This window comes from Xyrauchen texanus, chromosome 41 (genome assembly GCF_025860055.1).
Source record: "Xyrauchen texanus isolate HMW12.3.18 chromosome 41, RBS_HiC_50CHRs, whole genome shotgun sequence".
Taxonomy (NCBI): domain Eukaryota; kingdom Metazoa; phylum Chordata; class Actinopteri; order Cypriniformes; family Catostomidae; genus Xyrauchen; species Xyrauchen texanus.
In genome coordinates, this window is record NC_068316.1 from 699,509 (window position 1) to 720,728 (window position 21,220).

General features: G+C 40.4%; 1 protein-coding gene across 1 annotated transcript in view; it reads right to left on the reverse strand.

Moving 5' to 3' along the window:
* Positions 1 to 21,220, reverse strand: part of lama1 (laminin, alpha 1) — an 82,945-nt gene that overhangs the window by 14,258 nt on the left and 47,467 nt on the right. The window contains exons 23-48 of the mRNA XM_052114209.1: positions 19,041 to 19,274; positions 18,805 to 18,948; positions 18,537 to 18,719; positions 18,222 to 18,407; positions 18,005 to 18,132; positions 16,680 to 16,800; positions 16,431 to 16,571; positions 16,183 to 16,301; positions 13,177 to 13,263; positions 12,899 to 13,092; positions 12,669 to 12,811; positions 12,400 to 12,498; positions 12,204 to 12,315; positions 10,967 to 11,123; positions 9,252 to 9,462; positions 9,045 to 9,161; positions 7,224 to 7,387; positions 5,757 to 5,895; positions 5,450 to 5,552; positions 5,231 to 5,347; positions 4,645 to 4,827; positions 4,370 to 4,524; positions 4,149 to 4,292; positions 3,932 to 4,065; positions 1,832 to 1,979; positions 1,627 to 1,751 (exon numbers count right to left, since the gene is read on the reverse strand). Of these exons, the coding sequence (XP_051970169.1) occupies positions 1,627 to 1,751; positions 1,832 to 1,979; positions 3,932 to 4,065; positions 4,149 to 4,292; positions 4,370 to 4,524; positions 4,645 to 4,827; positions 5,231 to 5,347; positions 5,450 to 5,552; positions 5,757 to 5,895; positions 7,224 to 7,387; positions 9,045 to 9,161; positions 9,252 to 9,462; positions 10,967 to 11,123; positions 12,204 to 12,315; positions 12,400 to 12,498; positions 12,669 to 12,811; positions 12,899 to 13,092; positions 13,177 to 13,263; positions 16,183 to 16,301; positions 16,431 to 16,571; positions 16,680 to 16,800; positions 18,005 to 18,132; positions 18,222 to 18,407; positions 18,537 to 18,719; positions 18,805 to 18,948; positions 19,041 to 19,274 (3,788 nt within the window). The remainder of the gene's footprint in view (positions 1 to 1,626; positions 1,752 to 1,831; positions 1,980 to 3,931; positions 4,066 to 4,148; positions 4,293 to 4,369; positions 4,525 to 4,644; positions 4,828 to 5,230; positions 5,348 to 5,449; positions 5,553 to 5,756; positions 5,896 to 7,223; positions 7,388 to 9,044; positions 9,162 to 9,251; positions 9,463 to 10,966; positions 11,124 to 12,203; positions 12,316 to 12,399; positions 12,499 to 12,668; positions 12,812 to 12,898; positions 13,093 to 13,176; positions 13,264 to 16,182; positions 16,302 to 16,430; positions 16,572 to 16,679; positions 16,801 to 18,004; positions 18,133 to 18,221; positions 18,408 to 18,536; positions 18,720 to 18,804; positions 18,949 to 19,040; positions 19,275 to 21,220) is intronic.

The following is a 21,220-nucleotide window of genomic DNA, read 5'->3' on the forward strand; positions in this document are numbered from 1 at the left end:
ATACATAAGTAATATTTACAACTGGCCCCCACAGTGTGTCTGGTTTAGGGTTAGTCAGAGGGGAACTGGCCCCCACAGTGTGTCTGGTTTAGGGTTAGGGTGGGGTTAGTCAGAGGGGAACTGGCCCCCACAGTGTGTCAGGTTTAGGGTTAGGGTGGGGTTAGACAGAGGGGAACTGGCCCCCACAGTGAGTCAGGTTTAGGGTTAGGATGGGGTTGGTCAGAGGGGAACTGGGCCCCACAGTGAGTCTGGTTTAGGGTTAGGGTGGGGTTAGTCAGAGGGGAACTGGCCCCCACAGTGAGTCAGGTTTAGGGTTAGGGTGGGGTTAGACAGAGGGGAACTGGCCCCCACAGTGAGTCTGGTTTAGGGTTAGGGTGGGGTTAGTCAGAGGGGAACTGGCCCCCACAGTGAGTCTGGTTTAGGGTTAGGGTGGGGTTAGTCAGAGGGGAACTGGCCCCCACAGTGAGTCAGGTTTAGGGTTAGGGTGGGGTTAGTCAGAGGGGAACTGGCCCCCACAGTGAGTCTGGTTTAGGGTTAGGGTGGGGTTGGTCAGAGGGGAAATGGCCCCCACAGTGAGTCTGGTTTAGGGTTAGGGTGGGGTTGGTCAGAGGGAACTGGCCCCCACAGTGAGTCTGGTTTAGGGTTAGGGTGGGGTTAGTCAGAGGGAACTGGGCCCCACAGTGAGTCTGGTTTAGGGTTAGGGTGGGTTAGTCAGAGGAACTGGCCCCACAGTGAGTCTGGTTTAGGTTAGGGTGGGGTTAGTCAGAGGGAACTGGCCCCACAGTGAGTCAGGTTTAGGGTTAGGGTGGGGTTAGTCAGAGGGAACTGGCCCCCACAGTGAGTCTGGTTTAGGTTAGGTGGGTTAGTCAGAGGGGAACTGGCCCCCACAGTGAGTCTGGTTTCTCCCAAGATTATTTTCCTCCATTAATCAACATCTTATGGAGTTTTGTGTTCCCACAGTCGCCTTCGGCTGCTCACTGGGGTTATTAAAACAATTATTATTGAATTACTTTTTTTAATACACACTTCATAATCATATTTATTTAATCAAACTACACAATGATGACTTTAAGACTTTATAGATATTACAGTTTCATTTCCTGTAAAGCTGCTATGAAACGATGTGTGTTGTGAAAAGTCAAACAGCCGAGTAAGACGAGTAAAGGAACAAAAGCAATTCACGAAACTAAAACCAAATTGACATATTTCGTAGGTAGGCTGATTTAGAGTGAAACATTTTTAAGATTTAAAAAAAGGGAACAATTATGGTGATCAATAAACTGTGAACAATTTACTGCCGTTGCCTAATTAACATTTAATCCTTTAAAAGTAACTTGTCTGATTATGAGTATTTTAACATTAAATTTGATCAAATTACAAGTACTTTATTTTGTAATCTGATTACTTAATCCATATGACATGTAATCTATTACTACCCAGCACTGATTATATTCCACATGTTGCATGGATTACTTTTACAGTGATTTTGTATCTCTTTTGAAGCTTAAAAGCCTCATTACCCATTCATTGTAATTGCATTGAAAAGAGCGGCCAATCAAATTCTGTGTGTACTATTCCTTTAAGAGCTCAAATGTCTGTAGTAAGCCCTAGTAGGTATGCTTTTACCTCATGAAACATCCACCACACTCTCCCTCCCTCTCAGCGTAGTTCCACAATCCAATGTTGTTCTCGTTGAGTGATGCTTCACCCATGCAGCCTTTGAAATGAGTCATTTTCACTGCTGGAGATTTCTGCAAAACAATATTACAAACATAAAGAGAGCTGATACGGAGCCCTGAGAAACACCTTCCAAACCAGATGTTCAGCTCACCTTCACCTGGCCACCCAAACCCCCCACAAACACCCAGGTGGATTTGTTGACGTCCATGATGATGGAGGAACCAGTCGCTGTGGTCTTCACCACAGGTAACGGCTCAGAGTCCGTCTGCTGTATTGTAAGGGTGACGTGTTTTCCAAATCTGCCGGACATTAAATATATTTAGCAGGGCTGGGAAATTTAACATGTTAACATAATGCAATTAATGTAGTATTCATAATTTTTTTCACTTCCTGAAACTTCACTAATGTTTTTCCCCACTTCCTGTGGCTAAAATAGGCATATATAAATTCCAAGGGGGTACACGCTCGACTCGAGGGCACATCCTAGAACAGAATCGGATTGTGTAGAGCAGTGCACGCTTATTCATAGCACACAACGCATGTCCCGGACATAATAATCACAGGAGTACAGTACAGAGAATGGAGACTTCACCCGCAAGCTGTGAGACAGGCAAGCTGCAGTCTCTCTACGAATCACCTAAAAACTATCGCATGAGTCCCAGCGTGAGCGCAATAAAGACTACTGAATGGCTGCCAGAGAAAATAACAGTTCTGAGATTTTAAACTTCAGTATTCAATATGTTTTATATATGGATGTTTAGTGTCTAATAATGCATTAGCAATGCACACTTAAATTTCTACTGCCAATAAATCTTGATATGAAACTAATCTGCCCATTTGATCCTATTATTAAAAAAGTCCACTGTAAAACACCAGAAGATTTTGCCCAACTTTTACCTACAGTATGTCCACTGATATTCTAGCATGTATAACATACTTGTATTAAAGATTTATACCTGTAAAATGCATCTAATTAAATCTATCTGCAAACAACTGAACATTTTAACATGCACTTAAGTCATTAAAATAATATAAATTATGAATAACCAATTTGTGCAAGTTCTTTGAAACAAAGTATAGTCAATATTTTTATTTTAATGTTTGCTTTAATCCTTTCAGCTCTGAAGGTGTTTTTAAGGTGTTTGGCATACCCAAAATTAAAGGCTTATAACTTTACAAAAAAAACAAGATGGGTCAAGAGTTTGGTATCATTGTAAAGAAAACGATTCCTATTTTTTTATGAAATACATTATGATACATTCTGAGACTTTCAGCCTAAGAAACTGCTGAAAAATGACAAAATAATTACACTTTTTTCCTTATTAGACATTATATATTTCTGGGTGTAAATTAGGTTGAAAAAGTAAAAACTGCTTTTGTTTTGTTCCCAATCATGTCGACTGTATCTGAGAGAAAGTTTGTGTTGATACGACAAAGCAATCAAAAGTTCCAACATTACAAATATAATTGATCATAGTGTCCAAAAACATCTCCAAACAAATAAAAGATAATAATTGTACATAAGAACTAATTACACATGCAAACACAACAATGACTAAAGGTTTGCATAGCATGCACACATGATTTTAGTCATGAGATTTCACAGAATGAGTTTCATTCTGTGTCATTTGAGTCATCATTGAGTCTGTGTCGTGTATTTGGCGCCATCTCCTGGTGGTCATATGTAACATTGTGCTTCATGTGGATTATCTAATGATCTATACATCTGATTATCTTGTGTGTGGACTCGATTGAAAGATAATCACAGACTCTAAATAATCATATGTGATATTTTATGTGCAGTTTATTTTTCATGAAGTTATAAGTGAAAACGCTGCATATAAGCAACACTAACACAATAGTCAAAGACATATATTTAGCTGTTACTCGCTATATTTTTATCTGTGAGCAAAACAAATAGTCTGGTTGTATTTTACTCTTTAAGAGCTTTCCAACAACATATGACACATGAATATTTGATCAGTTTGATGTTTTTACGATTGCAATAATATGAATAGTGCGCATATTTTTTTTAAATAAATTATAAAAACTGAACATTTCTGATTTATCTGCAGATTTTAAAGCACTTGTTCAGTTTTGGTCATAATATCTACATGCATTATAAAGTAGAGCTTCTAAACTTTCAAACGATACTGATTTTGTGTTGATCAAGACTGCAGTTATTAATATTTTGACGTTTAATTTATTTTTATATATGCTAAAAGGGTTAGAAAATAGATCAATCACATACCTGGTGGCATTGATTCTGTGCCACTTGTCGTTGTTGATCCTTACGTTGGGATACTCTAGTCTGGTGTGTCCAGATCCAGTATCCCACAGGAATGACGCCTTCCCATGACGCATTTCCAAAGCCATAAAGTCCTCCTTATGTACATATAACACTCATTAACTAAACTAACATGACACAAAAAACTAAACTTTTGCCCTCAAATAATCTGTAGACTTACGCTCAGGCTGCTGCCCATATAGAAGAGCAGATTATCCGCTTCAGTGGTCTTTACGGTCAGTGTGAGAGTGTTGAAGTTACTGGACGTCACCTCTGGTTTGTACGCTCGGACACAATCGCGATCAGCCGAAACCGCCACCTTAATCTACAGAGAACATGAACATCAGCCAACTGTATGCAAACATGCACATTACTTTGAGAGGTCAATAACGTGTGACTCACCGATGCCGCTTGTTTACGGGCCTGATTGATCAGCTCTTTGATTTCTGACAAGTTTCTGCTCAGGTTCTCACCCAACATCTGCAGAGGCTTCAGGCGCTCAAAGAGTCGCTCGGCTTTCACTTGAACTTCATTCAGTTTGGTTTGAGCTGCACTGGCTGATGAGAGAGAGAGAGAGACAGGAAGTGAGACGATCACGCATACATGTGTACCTGACATATATCACTGACCTCTTCTGATGAGCAAATAATGAAGAAAAAACATTCTCTGAAACTCACTGGTGTCCTCTGAATCTCTGAATAGCTGGTTGGCATTCCTGATGCTGTTATGGGCTGAGCTGATGGTGGATGAAGATTCCTCAAGCTTCATACGATAATCTTCCAAACGTTCCAGAGCTTTCTGTACAGATACATTGGCCGCCTCTACCTGATGTTTAGCTTCGAGAATTACAGCTCTGCTGCCTGAGAAAGAGATACATACATCTGTTATTACAGACAGACAAGGGGCGGCTGTGGCTCAGGTGGTAGAGCGGGTCGGACACTAATCGCAGGGTTGGCGGTTCGATTCCCGGCCCACATGACTCCACATGCCGAAGTGTCCTTGGGCAAGACACTGAACCCCAAGTTGCTCCCAATGGCAGACTAGCGCCTAGCATGCAGCTCTGCCATCATTGGTGTGTGTGTGTGTGTGTGTGTGTGTGTGTGTGTGTGTGTGTGTGTGTGTGTGTGTGTGTGTGTGTGTGTGTGTGTGTGTGTGTGTGTGTGTGTGTGTGTGTGTGTGTGTGTGTGTGTGTGTGTGTGTGTGTGTGTGTGAGTGAGTGAATGGGACGCAGTGTAAAGGGGTAGATCAACAGATTTCACGTACCATTAGGAAGGCTTTGTAGGATGTTCAGGGCTTCTGGGAGCATTTGTGTGAAGTTTTGAACATTCGCTCCAACCTGATTCAACCTGCTCGATACTTCACTGACATTAAACACCAGCCCTGAAACACAAACACACACAGAGAAATATTCATATACCTGACATCTGTTAACATGCCACCATTATATTGGCATGTGTATAAAGATATAAACTGTCTTCTCACCCTCTGTGTCGTTCATCAGAGATCTGCTGGCATCCAGAATCTTTGAGCTTGTTTGAAGCGTTGCGTTTCCTTGATCAGTGAGTGAGTGTTTAGACTCTGAAGTCTTACAGACAGACAGACAGACAGACAGACAGACAAATCAACACCACAGACATCTCAACAACACTGTTGTGTTTAGCTTTCTACGGTTTCTTTTAACCAAATATACTGGCACGAATTCATTTTCTAATATCCCACTGCATTGATCATGATTTTGTGCAGTATGTGATGATATTTGGCATTTTAAAACTTTGATTGGTTGATTTACCAGATTGAGGGCGAGGCTTGCATTCTGATTGGCTGCGTGAGCCAGCTCTTCTGCCAGCTGTATATCAGTTGTGATGTTGGCGTTGGCCCAAGTGGCACCGGTGGCATTCAGAGATGCAGATCTCACGTCAGACAGGGAACTGAATGGACACAAGAAACACATTTTAACCAGAGGATCACAAAGGCAAAGATTTGGCCTAATTAGTACACAGAGAACATTGCTGAATGGTTATACGCTCAACCTCTTCAACTTGTGCGATTTTTCACACCAAAATGTAAAAGCTCACATACACACATAGAGGGGACTAATTGCAAAAAATGTGGTTTAAATTTTACAGACAACCCCCCACAATCCAGACAAAGATTAAAGTAATCCATAAATATTACTGTATACATTTACAATCTTTTGATGAACATAATTGTGTTATTATTCAAATTTGTTGTCCTAACTTCACAAGCATGTAATTCAGGTTCTTTTGCTCTATCTGCCTGCAAAAAGTCTCATTTCATTCCACTAGATGCATCAAGCACTAGGAAAAATAATTTTCCTCTTTCACATTCCATCCCAGTATACAGATCTGAAATGTAGGTGGCGCTGTAACGCAGCTGAACACTCACACATGTGCTTGTACATGGACATCAAGTGTATATTAAGAGCGTTAACTGTTTCATTGCATATTTTGGCTTGTAAGTCAAGTAGAAGCTCAATCAAGGTGTTGTAAGAAAGCTTTGCGATGATGTAGAACATTTCATCATCAAGAAATTAAATATGTTGTCGATGATTTATCTAGAATGATTTTTCGACTTGACGGCTTATTTTGTTCTTAACTTCTGAGACATAACATTGGATTATTTACCCGAACGAGCTCACAGACACTTAACCAACGGTTCATTTTAAAGAAAACCTCCAAAGGTAAGAGTTCATATAGAGTTTGTGTCTATTTGTGTCTTACAGAAGCAGAGATCAGAGCAGACATGACACGTTTGAACAGAGATAATATTTCACTTTGTGATTATTTTGATATAAACTCAAACTGTGGTGTTACGACATCAAAATCAACAACACAATCACATTCCTGAGAACGAGAGCTTTCATTTGATATGTGACAATGGCTCTATGAAACACTTTAATATTCATATTTATATTTCTACATCATTACCAAAAGGTGGCGCTCATAGGCAACACAGAGGCTTTCAGGTCTTATATTGTTATTTATGTAACATAAATGCAAAAGTGATGGTCTAAGCTTCCAAATGGTCCCACACATGAGTGACATGTGTATCCAGGGACTTTTATTTTGGAACCATAAACTCATTACACACTCCTGGCCTGGTCCGCAGAGTTAAAGAGGTTTAATAATGGACAATTTCTCTAGTTTCATGAAGTTGAATTTCACTTTATTTTAAGAATAATATGGCTAAAACAACCTGCTGAAGACTAATACATATAGACGGATAAATGACACACCTGTTCAGGTCTTCTGCTAGTCTGCTGAGATCTTGAGCGTGGTCTTCAGCTCTGTACACCAGCTGTAGAGCGTCTCTGCTCGTCAACTCCATCACTAACGTGTCCACATGTTTCCTGAGAGATGGACTCAACAGTTCCAGGTCATTCCTCAGCTCATCCAGACTCTACACAGACAAACACATAACCCTGAATTACACTTCTTCTCCAGCCTCCTTTTATAAACAACTTTCCGAACAGCCTTCTTTTTAGCTCACAGAAACATGACGATGAAATGCACTGATTATTTTACTTTATAATCACTGATTATGACTTCTAGAAAAGCAGCATAAAAAACATAGGCAGAAGTGCTCACATTTTAATAAAATTAATTATAACGTTTGACCAATAGGTGGCGCTGTCACCAAATGTATTTGGTGAGGTCAGGATGTGGTCATTATAACACACACAAAGTGTCATGAAAATACAGCCACATGTTGCTGAGATACAGTCTCAGATGCTTTTTTGCGGCTTGCCATCAAATTTCGTTGGAGGGTTATTTGAGAACCGTTTTGTCAAACGAAAAGCTAGGGTAGGTTTTCAGTGAAATTAAAAATGGTGGACAGGAAGTATGGCTATACCATAGCATGGTTATACCATGGCAAATTTGGTATCAATGAATTCGGCACAACCAAAGGAATCTAAAGAGAGCAGTGACAGGACGATAGGCGAAAACAAACAAATGTTATTAGCATTTTTAAACATTTTCTTATAAATTTTGACCACAAGGTGGCACTGGCCCAAAACTTTATAGGTAGCCTCAGGGCATAGTGCCAATGATGCACACCAACTTTCATAACGGTTCGTCAATGCGTTTGTAAAATACAGGATTTTATGGCAAAATTAAAAATGGCCGACATAGGAAAATTGGCTATTTATCGACTCATTATGCCCCGTGGAATCTATAGAGACCAGTATCATGATTTTAGGCCAAATTATTCATAAGTTATAAGCAAAAATTGCCCTTTTTCATACCTCCTGACCACTATGTGGCTCTGTACCGAAACTGTGCAGGTACGCTCAAGTCACGATGGCTATGACATATACCAAGTTTTATTTCAGTGCTCGCCATCAAATTCGTGTTATTCGAGAACGGTTTGGACTTTTTGCCCCTAGATGATACATAAAACATTTTGTGCAAATCAGATTTACAGTATAGGAGTTCAAAAAAGTAAACTGAACATTCAAAATGTTGTAAAATCCAGTAAGGTGGAAATTGAAACCATGGTATGCATTCGACTCCGACAGGGAATAAGAGGAAAAAAGAAAGTTGACTCTAGACCTTACGGTTAAAAAGTTATGAACATAAACATAAGTGAAAATTTGACCAGTTGGTGTCGCTAGAGGGTTTGAGTTAGAGACCCCAAATTTGGGTCAGTTACAGTTCAGAGTGTCCTCCATCCGTGTGCCAAATTTCACAACTTTTTTAAATATGGTTCATCTATGGCTGCCATAGACTCCCAGTCAGAGGAAGAATGATAATAATAATAAGAATACTAACAGATACAATAACGGCTTCCGCATCGTCGGTGCTTGGCCCCTAATAATGCTGTATGTAGTATACATGCCTACGATGCTTTAGTTTGTTCGGGAGAAAAAAAGTTTGGCTTCTTTCATTGAATAAATGAATCATTAGTGAGACACTAGAGGACTATTTTCTCCTACAATACAAATAAACAAACATCACATGACCTTAAATCATCATTTGATGAATCCATCAGTATTCAAAGCCAATATTCACAGTACAAATAAGCAGTAGATTTCAGGTTTGTAACCGTCACTCACAGCTGTGGCGTTGCTCATGTCTTCTGCTATATTGAGAGCATCGGTCAACAGATCTTGAGCTTCCTCTAGCTGTGATTCTACTTCCTGGTTCACACCGCTCACATTGTTCTTAAAGATCTGTTGGAATGGACATATTATTTGACATGCAGCTGGGGAAAGTGAGATGTTGTAGATTTAGAGTATCTATGTATGATGCTGTAAACTCACCGTGAACTCCAGTATGTTTCTGTGGATGTCCTTCAGTAGATGTTCAGTGTGGTTGTTGTGGTTTCTGGCCGTGTTCAGGGCCTCCTGGGCCTCCAGCAGCTGATGGTGGTGTCTGGAGAGTGTTGTGGAGATGTTCTGCTGTCTCATTTGGATGTGATCATAGGGTTGTGATATCTTCTCTTGAACTCTCTGGAGTACAGACACTGCAGAACTGCACACACCGAACACACAAATCGTGTTTGTACTGTCACAACAGACATGCACACCTGGTCCAAAAGTAATTTCATTAAAGCTGAATGGAATTGCAAAAAGAAACACGGTTTTCAAACAGATTTCTAAATACATCTGGCTTCCTAAAGCTAAATATCTAATCGTAAAAGTTGTTTAAAGACACTCGACTTTTCCTTTTGTAAACAGTTTTTATGTCAAATTTTGTTTAATTTACTTGCCAAATCCAATTTTTACTCCCTTTTGGTGCTTGGTGAGTGTTCATGATGTCAGCATATATTAGCAAACTCATAGAAAATAACCACAACAATAACAGGTGTTTATTCAGTACTGTGGCTAAATTGGTTAGGAATAAAAGCCCCGACTGAACCAAATATTCTGTTGCAGCACCAGAGTAATGACTTTACTTATAAAATTGAAATAATCAGAAATAAAATTGTAATTATGTAATCATCTATCATAGCCCCTCAGAAAACAGTGTCTTGTAATTTTCCTCACGAGCAATTTCAATCCTTCTCTGTCATCGGTCATGAAGAGCTAACAAAACTTATCCAAACATCAAAAGCAACAACATGTTTGTTAGATCCAATACCAACTAAGCTCTTAAAAGAGGTATCTCCTGTAATCTCAGAACCTCTTCTTAATATCATTAACACCTCGCTATGCTTAGGACATGTCCCAATAAACTTTAAAATGGCAGTTATCAAACCACTTATTAAGAAGCCACAACTTGAACCTGGAGAACTGGATAATTATAGACTGATTTCAAATCTCCCGTTTATGTCAAAAACACTATAAAAGGTAGTATACTTCAGGCTTTAGGGTAGGATTTAGGCCTCATCACAGTACAGAGACTGCACTTATCAGAGTTACAAATGACTCTATCATCTGATCGCGGCTGCATTTCTCTTCTAGTGCTTTTAGATCATCATACGCATCTATCTATATCTCTATATCTACAACAGTGTGACATCACAATGTGGAGGAAGTAGAGGACGAGTTGTTTTGTCAGCTTGGTTTCAACAAATGCTGTTTCTGCAGTGAGGAGGAAGTTTTGAGTACAATGACACATTTATATGCCAAAATATCAAGGAAAACGAGACTCTCCATATCATGACCCCTTAAAGCATTACAACATTATAATACTAGCGACATATAAATTATCTCACATACTTTATATTAAAAAATGACCGCAAGGTGCTTGGTACTTAAAAAACGTTTAATATTTAGGTACATTTATTGTAACGATTTACTAGTCTTGAAGTATTTAATTGGTTGTATTAGACCAGGCAATCTCACGGAGCAAGCTTATATAATCAGACAATGTCAAAGAATAAAATATTTGAGAACTTAAGAATTTTTAAGAAGATTCTTACAAAAAAGAACTCTTATTTATTTATTTTTCTTAAGAACATTTTCGTGAATCCACCACCACATCTGTATAATTATGGTTTTACATTGTGATTGATGATGTATTAAAGTCATACCTGAGTTGCGTCTGCGCAGTCGTGCTGCAGTGTGTCATGTTGATCGCTCTGATCTTCTCCAGCGCCATTCTGCTCTCCTCCAGCAGGAGAGTTCTGTTCACATCGTCCAGAACTTCATCATCCGTCTCATTTACAGAACTCACCTGATCTATCACACCTGAATCAATCAGAGAAACACAGCAGCCAATCAAATCGATTATTTACCATTGTGTCAACTATCCAACTATCCATCCATCCTCCATCCATTCATCCAGCCATCCATCCATCTATACATCATCATCCATCCATCCATCCATCCATCCATCCATCCATCCATCCATCCATCCATCCATCCATCCATCATCCATCTATACATCATCCTCCATCCATCCATCATCCATCCATCCATACATACATCATCCTCCATCCATTCATCCAGCCATCCATCATCATCCATCCATCCATCATCCATCTATACATCATCCTCCATTCTTCCAGCTGTCCATCATCATCCATCCATCATCATCATCCATCATCATCATCCATCCAACCATCATCCATCCATCCATCATCATCCATCTACACATCATCCATCATCATCCATCCATCCATAAATCTATACATCATCCATTCATCCATCCATCCATCTATACATCATTATCCATCATCTATCCATCCTCCATCCATCCATCATCCATCTATACATCATCCTCCATCCATCCATCCATCCATCCATCATCCTCCATCCATTCATCCAGCCATCCATCCATCCATCATCCATCTATACATCATCCGCCATTCTTCCAGCTGTCCATCATCATCCATCCATCATCATCATCCAACCATCATCCATCCATCCAACCATCATCCATCCATCCATCCAACCATCATCATCCATCCATCCATCATCCATCAATCTATACATCATCCATCCATCCATCAATCCGTCCATCCATCCATCAATCTATACATCATCCATCCATCCATCAATCTATACATCATCCATCCATCCATCCATCCATAAATCTATACATCATTCATCCATCCATCCATCCATCCATCCATCCATCAATCTATACATACATCCATCCATCCATCAATCCATCCATCATCTATCAATCTATACATCATCCATCCATCCTCCATCCATCCATCCATCAATCTATACATCATCCATCCATCCATCTATACATCCTCCATCCATCCAACCATCCTCCATTCATCCATCTAAATAAATACATACTGAAGTAATTTTCACCTTGAATGGTAGAGTGTATTTTGATGATGAAGTTCATGAGTACTTCTCCACGAGTGAACGTCTCTTCAGAGGAATGCAGCACATCTTCACTGTGACTGAACAAACCCTGAACCTACAGATGAACAAACACTCAGTCAAACACAGCACAGCATCAGTCCGTCGATTGTCATGGAGACAGGGATGATGCGAGTGGTACCTGCTGCTGTAGATCGGTGATTTGATTGGTCAGGTTGTTCAAGTTCTCCTCTCCAGTGGTCAGATGATAATTTGGGCTCTGCTCCCATGACATCAAACTCTGGAAGAGAAATGATAACATATAAAAATATAATTATGATGATTCATACATACAGTAGATTGTTTTCTTATATGATCAATTAAACTACTTCAAAACCCTTTTGAGTCGCCTAGGTAGACAGCATATTTGGGCATCATACGCATGTAAAAAGTGGTTATGAGGTCACTGACCTTGACCTCTCTCGTCTGGTTCTCTAGAGTCATGAGTTGACTGTAGGGGGCGAGGATGACCCCGGTCAGATTCAGCGACATGATGGATCCGTCTAAAGTGTCCAGATCATCCAGCAGAACACCGGTGCAGTCATCATCACAGGCTGAGAGAGAGAGATACGACATGTCATGCGGACGATCAACGTTTACCGCAAACTAACAGACAGGAAGTAGATGATGATGTCACTTACAAACACACTCCTCGTTGACCAGCACGTGGCGTTCCTCGCACTGGTCACACAGATGACCTCTGACCCCGAGTTTACAGTCGCATTTGCCAGTGCGTCCATCGCACATGTTGTGCACGGACCCTGCCCTGCTGCACTGGCACATCTGGCACCGCCCACCCGGCTCCGAGGGGTTACCATAGTAACTGACTGAACACCTGAGAGATGCAAAGAGGGTATTAATGTACACATGTATTTGTGTATGTGGCAATGTTTGTGTGTACAGTGTCACATGACGTCACCTCTCGCAGTAACGCCCCTCGTAGCCCTCCTCACAGCGATCGCAGCGGAAATCTCCAGCACCCTCAAGAACACACGTGGAGCTGAAACTTCAGACACACACAAACATCAACACACTCATTCTTGATTCTGATTGGTTGACAGATGTTCAGCAGTGTTGATTGACTTTCTATAACAGTCAAATAAAAATGTCTTCCTCGTTACATTTTTTTCTCTATCATAGAAGCTATTTATTAGGATGCAGTACCAACCTCGGCCAGCAGGTGCCACTATCAGTAAGCATGAAATCTGTGTACACGATCTGATGATTTATAGTTGTATAAATACTCTAACATGAATGTTTTGCAAATCTTATTCAAGGAAAGAAACATATAATGTTTGTGAATCTACTGATACATGAAATCCCACAATTAAATGAATATATCTCAGGTTAATGTTTCATTTGGCAAGCATAACAAAGGGAGTTATTTCTAGATGTTTGATGGCATTCGCCACCAGCAGTGTCGAGTCATCTCAGTGCACGCTTGTTCTGAGCTGATCCACGGTCTGTACAGACCCAACAACTTGAAGACATGAAGAAATTTTCTCTGCATACACAATCGATGTAGATCGTTGCTCGCAGCCGCTGATCCAGAGTCAGCTTTTCACAGAGCTGTATCATGGAGCAGTTCGGCTGCGTAAGTCAGTGAATTAAGTGAGTATTATACCCGGTATATCATGTCGTGGCTTGTGGAAGACTAGACTTATAATCCCTCTGCCTAAACACTTTACAAATGTTTTAATGCAGCGTGTATTTACACATGAATCAGCCACGTTTCACTCAACCGAATGTTGAATGTTGAATGCTGTAACACGGAGCAGTTCGGCTGCAAACGGATCCTAGAGAAGTTACGGTCAGCTATAAAACAAAGCAATTCAGAGCTGTCATTGCTGTATCTGTATAATCATGCCATGGCCACGAGAACACTTCTCCGGGCTTATGCCTGTGCTATATTATACCACGAAAATGAATATGAATCAATCGAGAGAATCAAAGTATCACTCACCCGAATGTTACATTTTTGTCTAAATGTTCCTTATAAGGACATCTCTTTACTCTTGCTGTGATTGTCATAACAACAGCAAAGTTTATGACAGTCAGGGTTGGGAGGGTTACTTTTGAAATGTAATCCACAACAGATTACAGAATACATGTTGTAAAATGTAATTTTTAATGTATTCTGTTTGATTACTCAATCCATCCATCCATCCATCCATCCATCCATCTTCAACCGCTTATCTGAAGTCGGGTCGCGGAGTCAGCTGCTCCAGCAGGGGGCCCCAAACTTCCTATCCCGAGCCACATTAACCAGCTCTGACTGGGGGACCCAGAGGTGTTCCCAGGCCAGTGTGGAGATGTAATCTCTCCACCTAATCCTGGGTCTTCCCCGAGACCTCCTCCCAGCTGGACGTGCCTGAAACACCTCCCTAGGGAGGCGCCCAGGGGGCATCCTTACCAGATGCCCAAACCACATTAACTGACTCCTTTCGACGCAAAGGAGCAGCGGCTCTACTCCGAGCTCCTCACGGATGACTGAGCTCCTCACCCTATCTCTAAGGGAGAAGCCCGCCACCCTTTTGAGGAAGCCCATTTCGGCCGCTTGTACTCGTGACCTAGTTCTTTCGGTCATGACCCAGCCTTCATGACCATAGGTGAGGGTAGGAACGAAAATTGACCGGTAGATCGAGAGCTTTGCCTTCCGGCTCTCTTTTCGTGACAACGGTGCGATAGAGCGAGTGCAATACCGCCCCCGCTGCCCCGATTCTCCGGCCAACCTCCCGCTCCATTGTCCCCTCACTCGTGAACAAGACCCCGAGGTACTTGAACTCCTTCACTTGGGGCAAAACCTCATTCCCTACCTGGAGTACGTTAGATTACTCAAGGTCAGTAATGTAATCTAAATACTTTGGATTACTTCTTCATCACTGGTAGATTTTTTCACTTGTTTTAACTCTAAAAACTCAAAATAAACATGTTAAAAATACATAAAAAAATACACCCAAACATCGAATGCAGTGTTTGATTTTTACCCTAATATCAAATGATCTTACTAGAAAAAATTAATTATGATCCAACATGAATTTTCTTGATAAGTAACAATGATCGTGTCTGGTAACATGTGCATGTAAAATGGATAGAAATAGCATTTTAGCTTAGCGTAAAGCTAACAATTTACAACAAGTTTTATTTCTATTTCTTCTGCTCCAAACGTACTTCAAACTTTATTCTCTGTCTGCTCGTTTGAATGTAACATCATAAGAAAGTGTTTCACCGCTGTTCAAATGCACTTTGGATTATTTATATGTTTAAATGTTTCCATCTGAAACGACTAAATATTAAATGAAACAAATGACAATAAAATGCAAAGTAATCTCTAAAGTAATCAAAATACTTTTTGAATGTAACTGTATACTAATTATAATAAAACAAAGGGTGGGTTAAAAGAAGACTTGTGAAGACTTATCGCTGATAAGCATGGCTCATACTCTCCAGAACTAAATTTCCCATCATGCACTACGTCTCCTTCCTGAAGTTTGCACATTTTTCTCCTCCATACGGGGAAAGGAGAGGTGTACAAAAGCAACACGTTACTCATTTAAAAAGCTACTCAGATATTATGGTCTAAAATATAAAAATATCGCATTACTTCATTCGTTACTCAAAAAAGTAATCCGATTACCTAACGTGCGTTACTTATAACGTGTTACCCCCAACACTGACCACCAGGAATATGGATGCTGCTATTGATAATGTGCTTTTTTACATTGTGGCTCATGTAAACATGCACTAGAGATGTCTTTGCCCGCTTTGCATTTAAAACACACAGCGAGAGGCTTCAAAACAAGGTTGGTACCGCATGCTAATCGTTAGCTAGCAAGCTAGAGGAGAAAAAACAAATGTTGAAATTTGAGAGCAAAACAAATATGCACATTTGTTGTTATAATGTCATTGTCATGTGATCTCACACCTTTGACCCATCAGTGGACAGGCACACTGTGAACAGTCCCCGATGGAGCCCTGTACCTTCCCATAATGCCCCGGGGCGCACACGTGACAGTGCTCTCCTGCGGTGTTGTGCTGACAACCCTGATTCACAACCAAGAATGAAGCAATTATAGTAGAAAACATCTTAAACTGCCGTTGTATCATATGAATTTGGATAAAGATGCAAAGTAAGAGTCTTGATTAGTGAAATGAGGTAGAGTGTGTTCTCACCAGACACTTGCCCGTGTCCAAGTCACATGACAGACTGTGGTTGTTGCACTGGCACGGGACGCAGGGCTGAATAAGCGGGCGGTTTATGCCCTTCATATTGAGTTGAGACACGGGCTGACGGTAATATCCTGGAGCACACTCCTACAATACACAGCATGATGGGTAAAAACAATCAAGTTGTTTTTAATAAATCCCTTTTACACATCTCTGGAATACTGGAGTGTGATTGGTGAGACGTTAATATTTCACCTGACATGAGAGTCCAGCGTATCCCCGCGGGCACTCGCACGTCTCCACCAGTCTCGCCGTCTCACCACCCTGAGGGACCTCGTCCGCCTCCAACGCCGTTTCCATGGAGATATTACAGATCCTACAAAGAGGCAAAATCAACTAACGTTTATATTTCCTTACAATTCTCAATGCATTAATGATGTAATAATTCATGTGCATGACTGGTGTGGCGCACACTGCCTACGTCTGTCACTGACCAATCAGAGCTGAATTTATTCACATTTCTTTGAGCGATTATTGAGAGATAAAAAATCTAAAACGGCCTCATGGAAAGCTGTGAGAGGACGAGTCGGTGTAACAGGTGAAAATAGACTGCGGAAACATGTAAGTGATTTTACATTGATATAAAATACTGCTTAAATCAATATTTACAGTAATCGCCTCAATGCTGTAATTGAGCTGAAGCAGTGGGAGCATTATTGCGTTTCTACTGGCGCGTTTCGCACCGCTTCTCGTGTGAACACCTGTACAAACATCACAAGCAAAGCCTGCAAGTTTATTTTTACTTAATCCAATTGGAATAAAGTTCCTTGACTATGTTCACATACGGTATCTGAAAACACACAAAACATTTTCACCATTGTCTAAAATGACCAACCATTGAAAACTGATGGATGAAAATACAAATACAGAAATATTTTGTGTTCAGGAACATCAAAATCTTTTAGAACTGGACATATGTGGATGTGTGATCCTCGGATATGCGCACACACACACACACACACTCACTCATGCACACACACACACACACACACACACACACACACTCTCACACACACTCTCACACACACTCACACACACACTCACACACACACACACACACACCCCCCATTTAGCCTGAACAGACTGTAGGGGCAAGTGCTGTTAGTGAGCACCTATGAAGGCCGGAACGGTACACAAGGGGGTGGGTGGCACCAGCACCATGCCCGACCGCCTTTGTCTCCCCAGTGGCGATGTTTTACACACCACACCAGGTACTCATTTTAGGCTGAGTCAACCTAGGGGAGGCCCGGGACCGGTTCAGATAATCGTCACTGGTGTTAGCCATGAGCAGGAATCGAACTCGGGTCGCCAGGTTCATAGCGCAGCACGCTAACTGCTACACTACCGCTCCCCACACAACTTTTGTTGCTCATCTTTACACAACTTCAACTGGTTTGTATAGAAAGCTTATTATCATGTATTATTATTATAACATATTTGCTTTATTTATAAATCAAATATTTGATCAAATGAGGAAATCACAAAACGTCCCCAAACTAGAGCTAAATATGAACACACACCTGCTCTGCTGCAGTCCCGATCCGTACGATGCTTTGATGATGATGTACTCCACATTACTCAACACTGACATGAAGTCGGCGTGACTCACGGCTTTATCAGACACGGAGTTGAAATATTTCCACTTGTGCTGCTCACAAATAATAGAAACATGATCAGATTATCAGACGTAACAAACACAGACTCACTCCGGCATGAGGTTAAACATCTCAGTCTCACCTCCGTCAGGGGCACTTCCTGTGTGGTGCGGACGCTGTTTTCCGGTGCAGGAATATCTGTGTAGATGACCAGTTTCCTGAGGTGTCCGCCCCTCATCAGAACCTGAGGCTCGTGATTGGCCAGTCCGTATCCCTCGAGAGCGAAGAACGCCACCGTGTAGAAGAGTTTCCCTCCGTATGACAGCAGCTATGACATTTGAGAAAACATTCAGTGTTGGAGAAGTTACTCAAAATCTCAATCTCAAGCTACCAAACGAAAAAATATTCCATGAAGTCTTGACATTGAGTTTCGAGTGTATTTCTAGCGGGTTTGTACCTTGTTACCGTGGTACTGTTGTGGTAGTCTCCAGTAATACGGTCCAGTGAGGACAGACAGATTGTGAAGGTGAGACGCGTCTAACAGCATCTCCTGCTCGGCATAATAAACGCCCTCTAGCGTTCCATGCAGGTCGCTCTGAGACACTACACGCAACAGAGCCGGATCAGAACCCAGCGTGATCTAAAAGAGAGAGAGACACTTATCAAATTGGATTATCATGATGAGCTTCTTCTTTAATTCTTTTGTGTAGAATGTCACAGCTCACCGGCACTCGGATCAGACCTCCCAGCTCCTCACATTGACTGGACACCCCGAAACAGAAGCAGGGACTGCAGCCAGACGGGTTTTGACCCGAAAGTCCAAACGTCCCGTTCTTACACTCATCACATCCAGAGCCACCAACGTTTTCCTGAGAGACACAAATGCAGCGCTCAATAATGCAACTGAAAATTGCACCTCAGACTCAATCAGCAACAGAACCTCATGTTGATCTGTCTTCACCTTGCATGAACACCATCCGTGATCTTCACATCCACAAACTCCCAGCGTCCAATCACAGAGCTCCTCATGCGTGCCGTTGATGTCGCAGTTACAGGCGGTGCATTCTGGATAGTGTTTGTAGCCTAAAGTGCAGCGGTCACACTGCAGACCTGAGAACTGTGTTCTACAGAGACACTGACCGCTCATCAGATCACACTGAGATGAGCTTGAGCCAACAACACTGCAGTCACATGCCTTGAGACACACAAAGAGAGAGACAGATTAAATCCATGAAGTACTCTGCTACACTGATGTGATAACATGCTACTGAAATATACCATTACACTGAATGATTACTGTATTCATGTACCCTGGTAATTACATGGTACTCCAAAGTACTTCAAAGAATATGATGCTGTTACTAAGGTATTATCCAACTTTACAAAAACAGGGTATTACCATGATAGTGTCCAAATGTCAAAAACATGGTTTTACCATGATAGAGTGTCCAAATGTCAAAAACATGGCATTAACATGATAGAGTGTCCAAATGTCAAAAACATGGTTTTAACATGATAGTGTCCAAATGTCAAAACATGAACATGATAGTGTCCAAATGTCAAAAACATGGTTTTAACATGATAGAGTGTCCAAATGTCAAAAACATGGTTTTAACATGATAGAGTGTCCAAATGTCAAAAACATGGTTTTAACATGATAGTGTCCAAATGTCAAAAACATGGTTTTACCATGATAGAGTGTCCAAATGTCAAAAACATGGTTTTACCATGATAGAGTGTCCAAATGTCAAAAACATGGTTTTACCATGATAGAGTGTCCAAATGTCAAAAACATGGTTTTAACATGATAGTGTCCAAATGTCAAAAACATGGTTTTAACATGATAGTGTCCAAATGTCAAAAACATGGTTTTAACATGATAGAGTGTTCAAATGTCAAAAACATGGTTTTAACATGATAGAGTGTCCAAATGTCAAAAACATGGTTTTAACATGATAGAGTGTCCAAATGTCAAAAACATGGTTTTAACATGATAGAGTGTCCAAATGTCAAAAACATGGTTTTAACATGATAGAGTGTCCAAATGTCAAAAACATGGTTTTAACATGATAGAGTGTCCAAATGTCAAAAACATGGTTTTAACATGAGAGTGTCCAAATGTCAAAAACATGGTATTAACATGATAGAGTGTCCAAATGTCAAAAACATGGTTTTAACATGATAGAGTGTCCAAATGTCAAAAACATGGTTTTAACATGATAGAGTGTCCAAATGTCAAAAACATGGTATTAACATGATAGAGTGTCCAAATGTCAAAAACATGGTATTAACATGATAGAGTGTTCAAATGTCAAAAACATGGTTTTAACATGATAGTGTCCAAATGTCAAAAACATGGTATTAACATGATAGAGTGTCCAAATGTCAAAAACATGGTTTTACCATGATAGAGTGTCCAAATGTCAAAAACATGGTTTTAACATGATAGTGTCCAAATGTCAAAAACATGGTTTTAACATGATAGTGTCCAAATGTCAAAAACATGGTATTAACATGATAGAGTGTTCAAATGTCAAAAACATGGTTTTAACATGATAGAGTGTCCAAATGTCAAAAACATGGTTTTAACATGATAGAGTGTCCAAATGTCAAAAACATGGTTTTAACATGATAGAGTGTCCAAATGTCAAAAACATGGTATTAACATGATAGAGTGTTCAAATGTCAAAAACATGGTTTTAACATGATAGAGTGTCCAAATGTCAAAAATATGGTTTTAACATGATAGAGTGTCCAAATGTCAAAAACATGGTATTAACATGATAGAGTGTCCAAATGTCAAAAACATGGTATTAACATGATAGAGTGTTCAAATGTCAAAAACATGGTTTTAACATGATAGTGTCCAAATGTCAAAAACATGGTATTAACATGATAGAGTGTCCAAATGTCAAAAACATGGTTTTAACATGATAGAGTGTCCAAATGTCAAAAACATGGTTTTAACATGATAGAGTGTCCAAATGTCAAAAACATGGTATTAACATGATAGAGTGTTCAAATGTCAAAAACATGGTTTTAACATGATAGAGTGTCCAAATGTCAAAAACATGGTTTTAACATGATAATGTCCAAATGTCAAAAACATGGTATTAACATGATAGAGTGTCCAAATGTCAA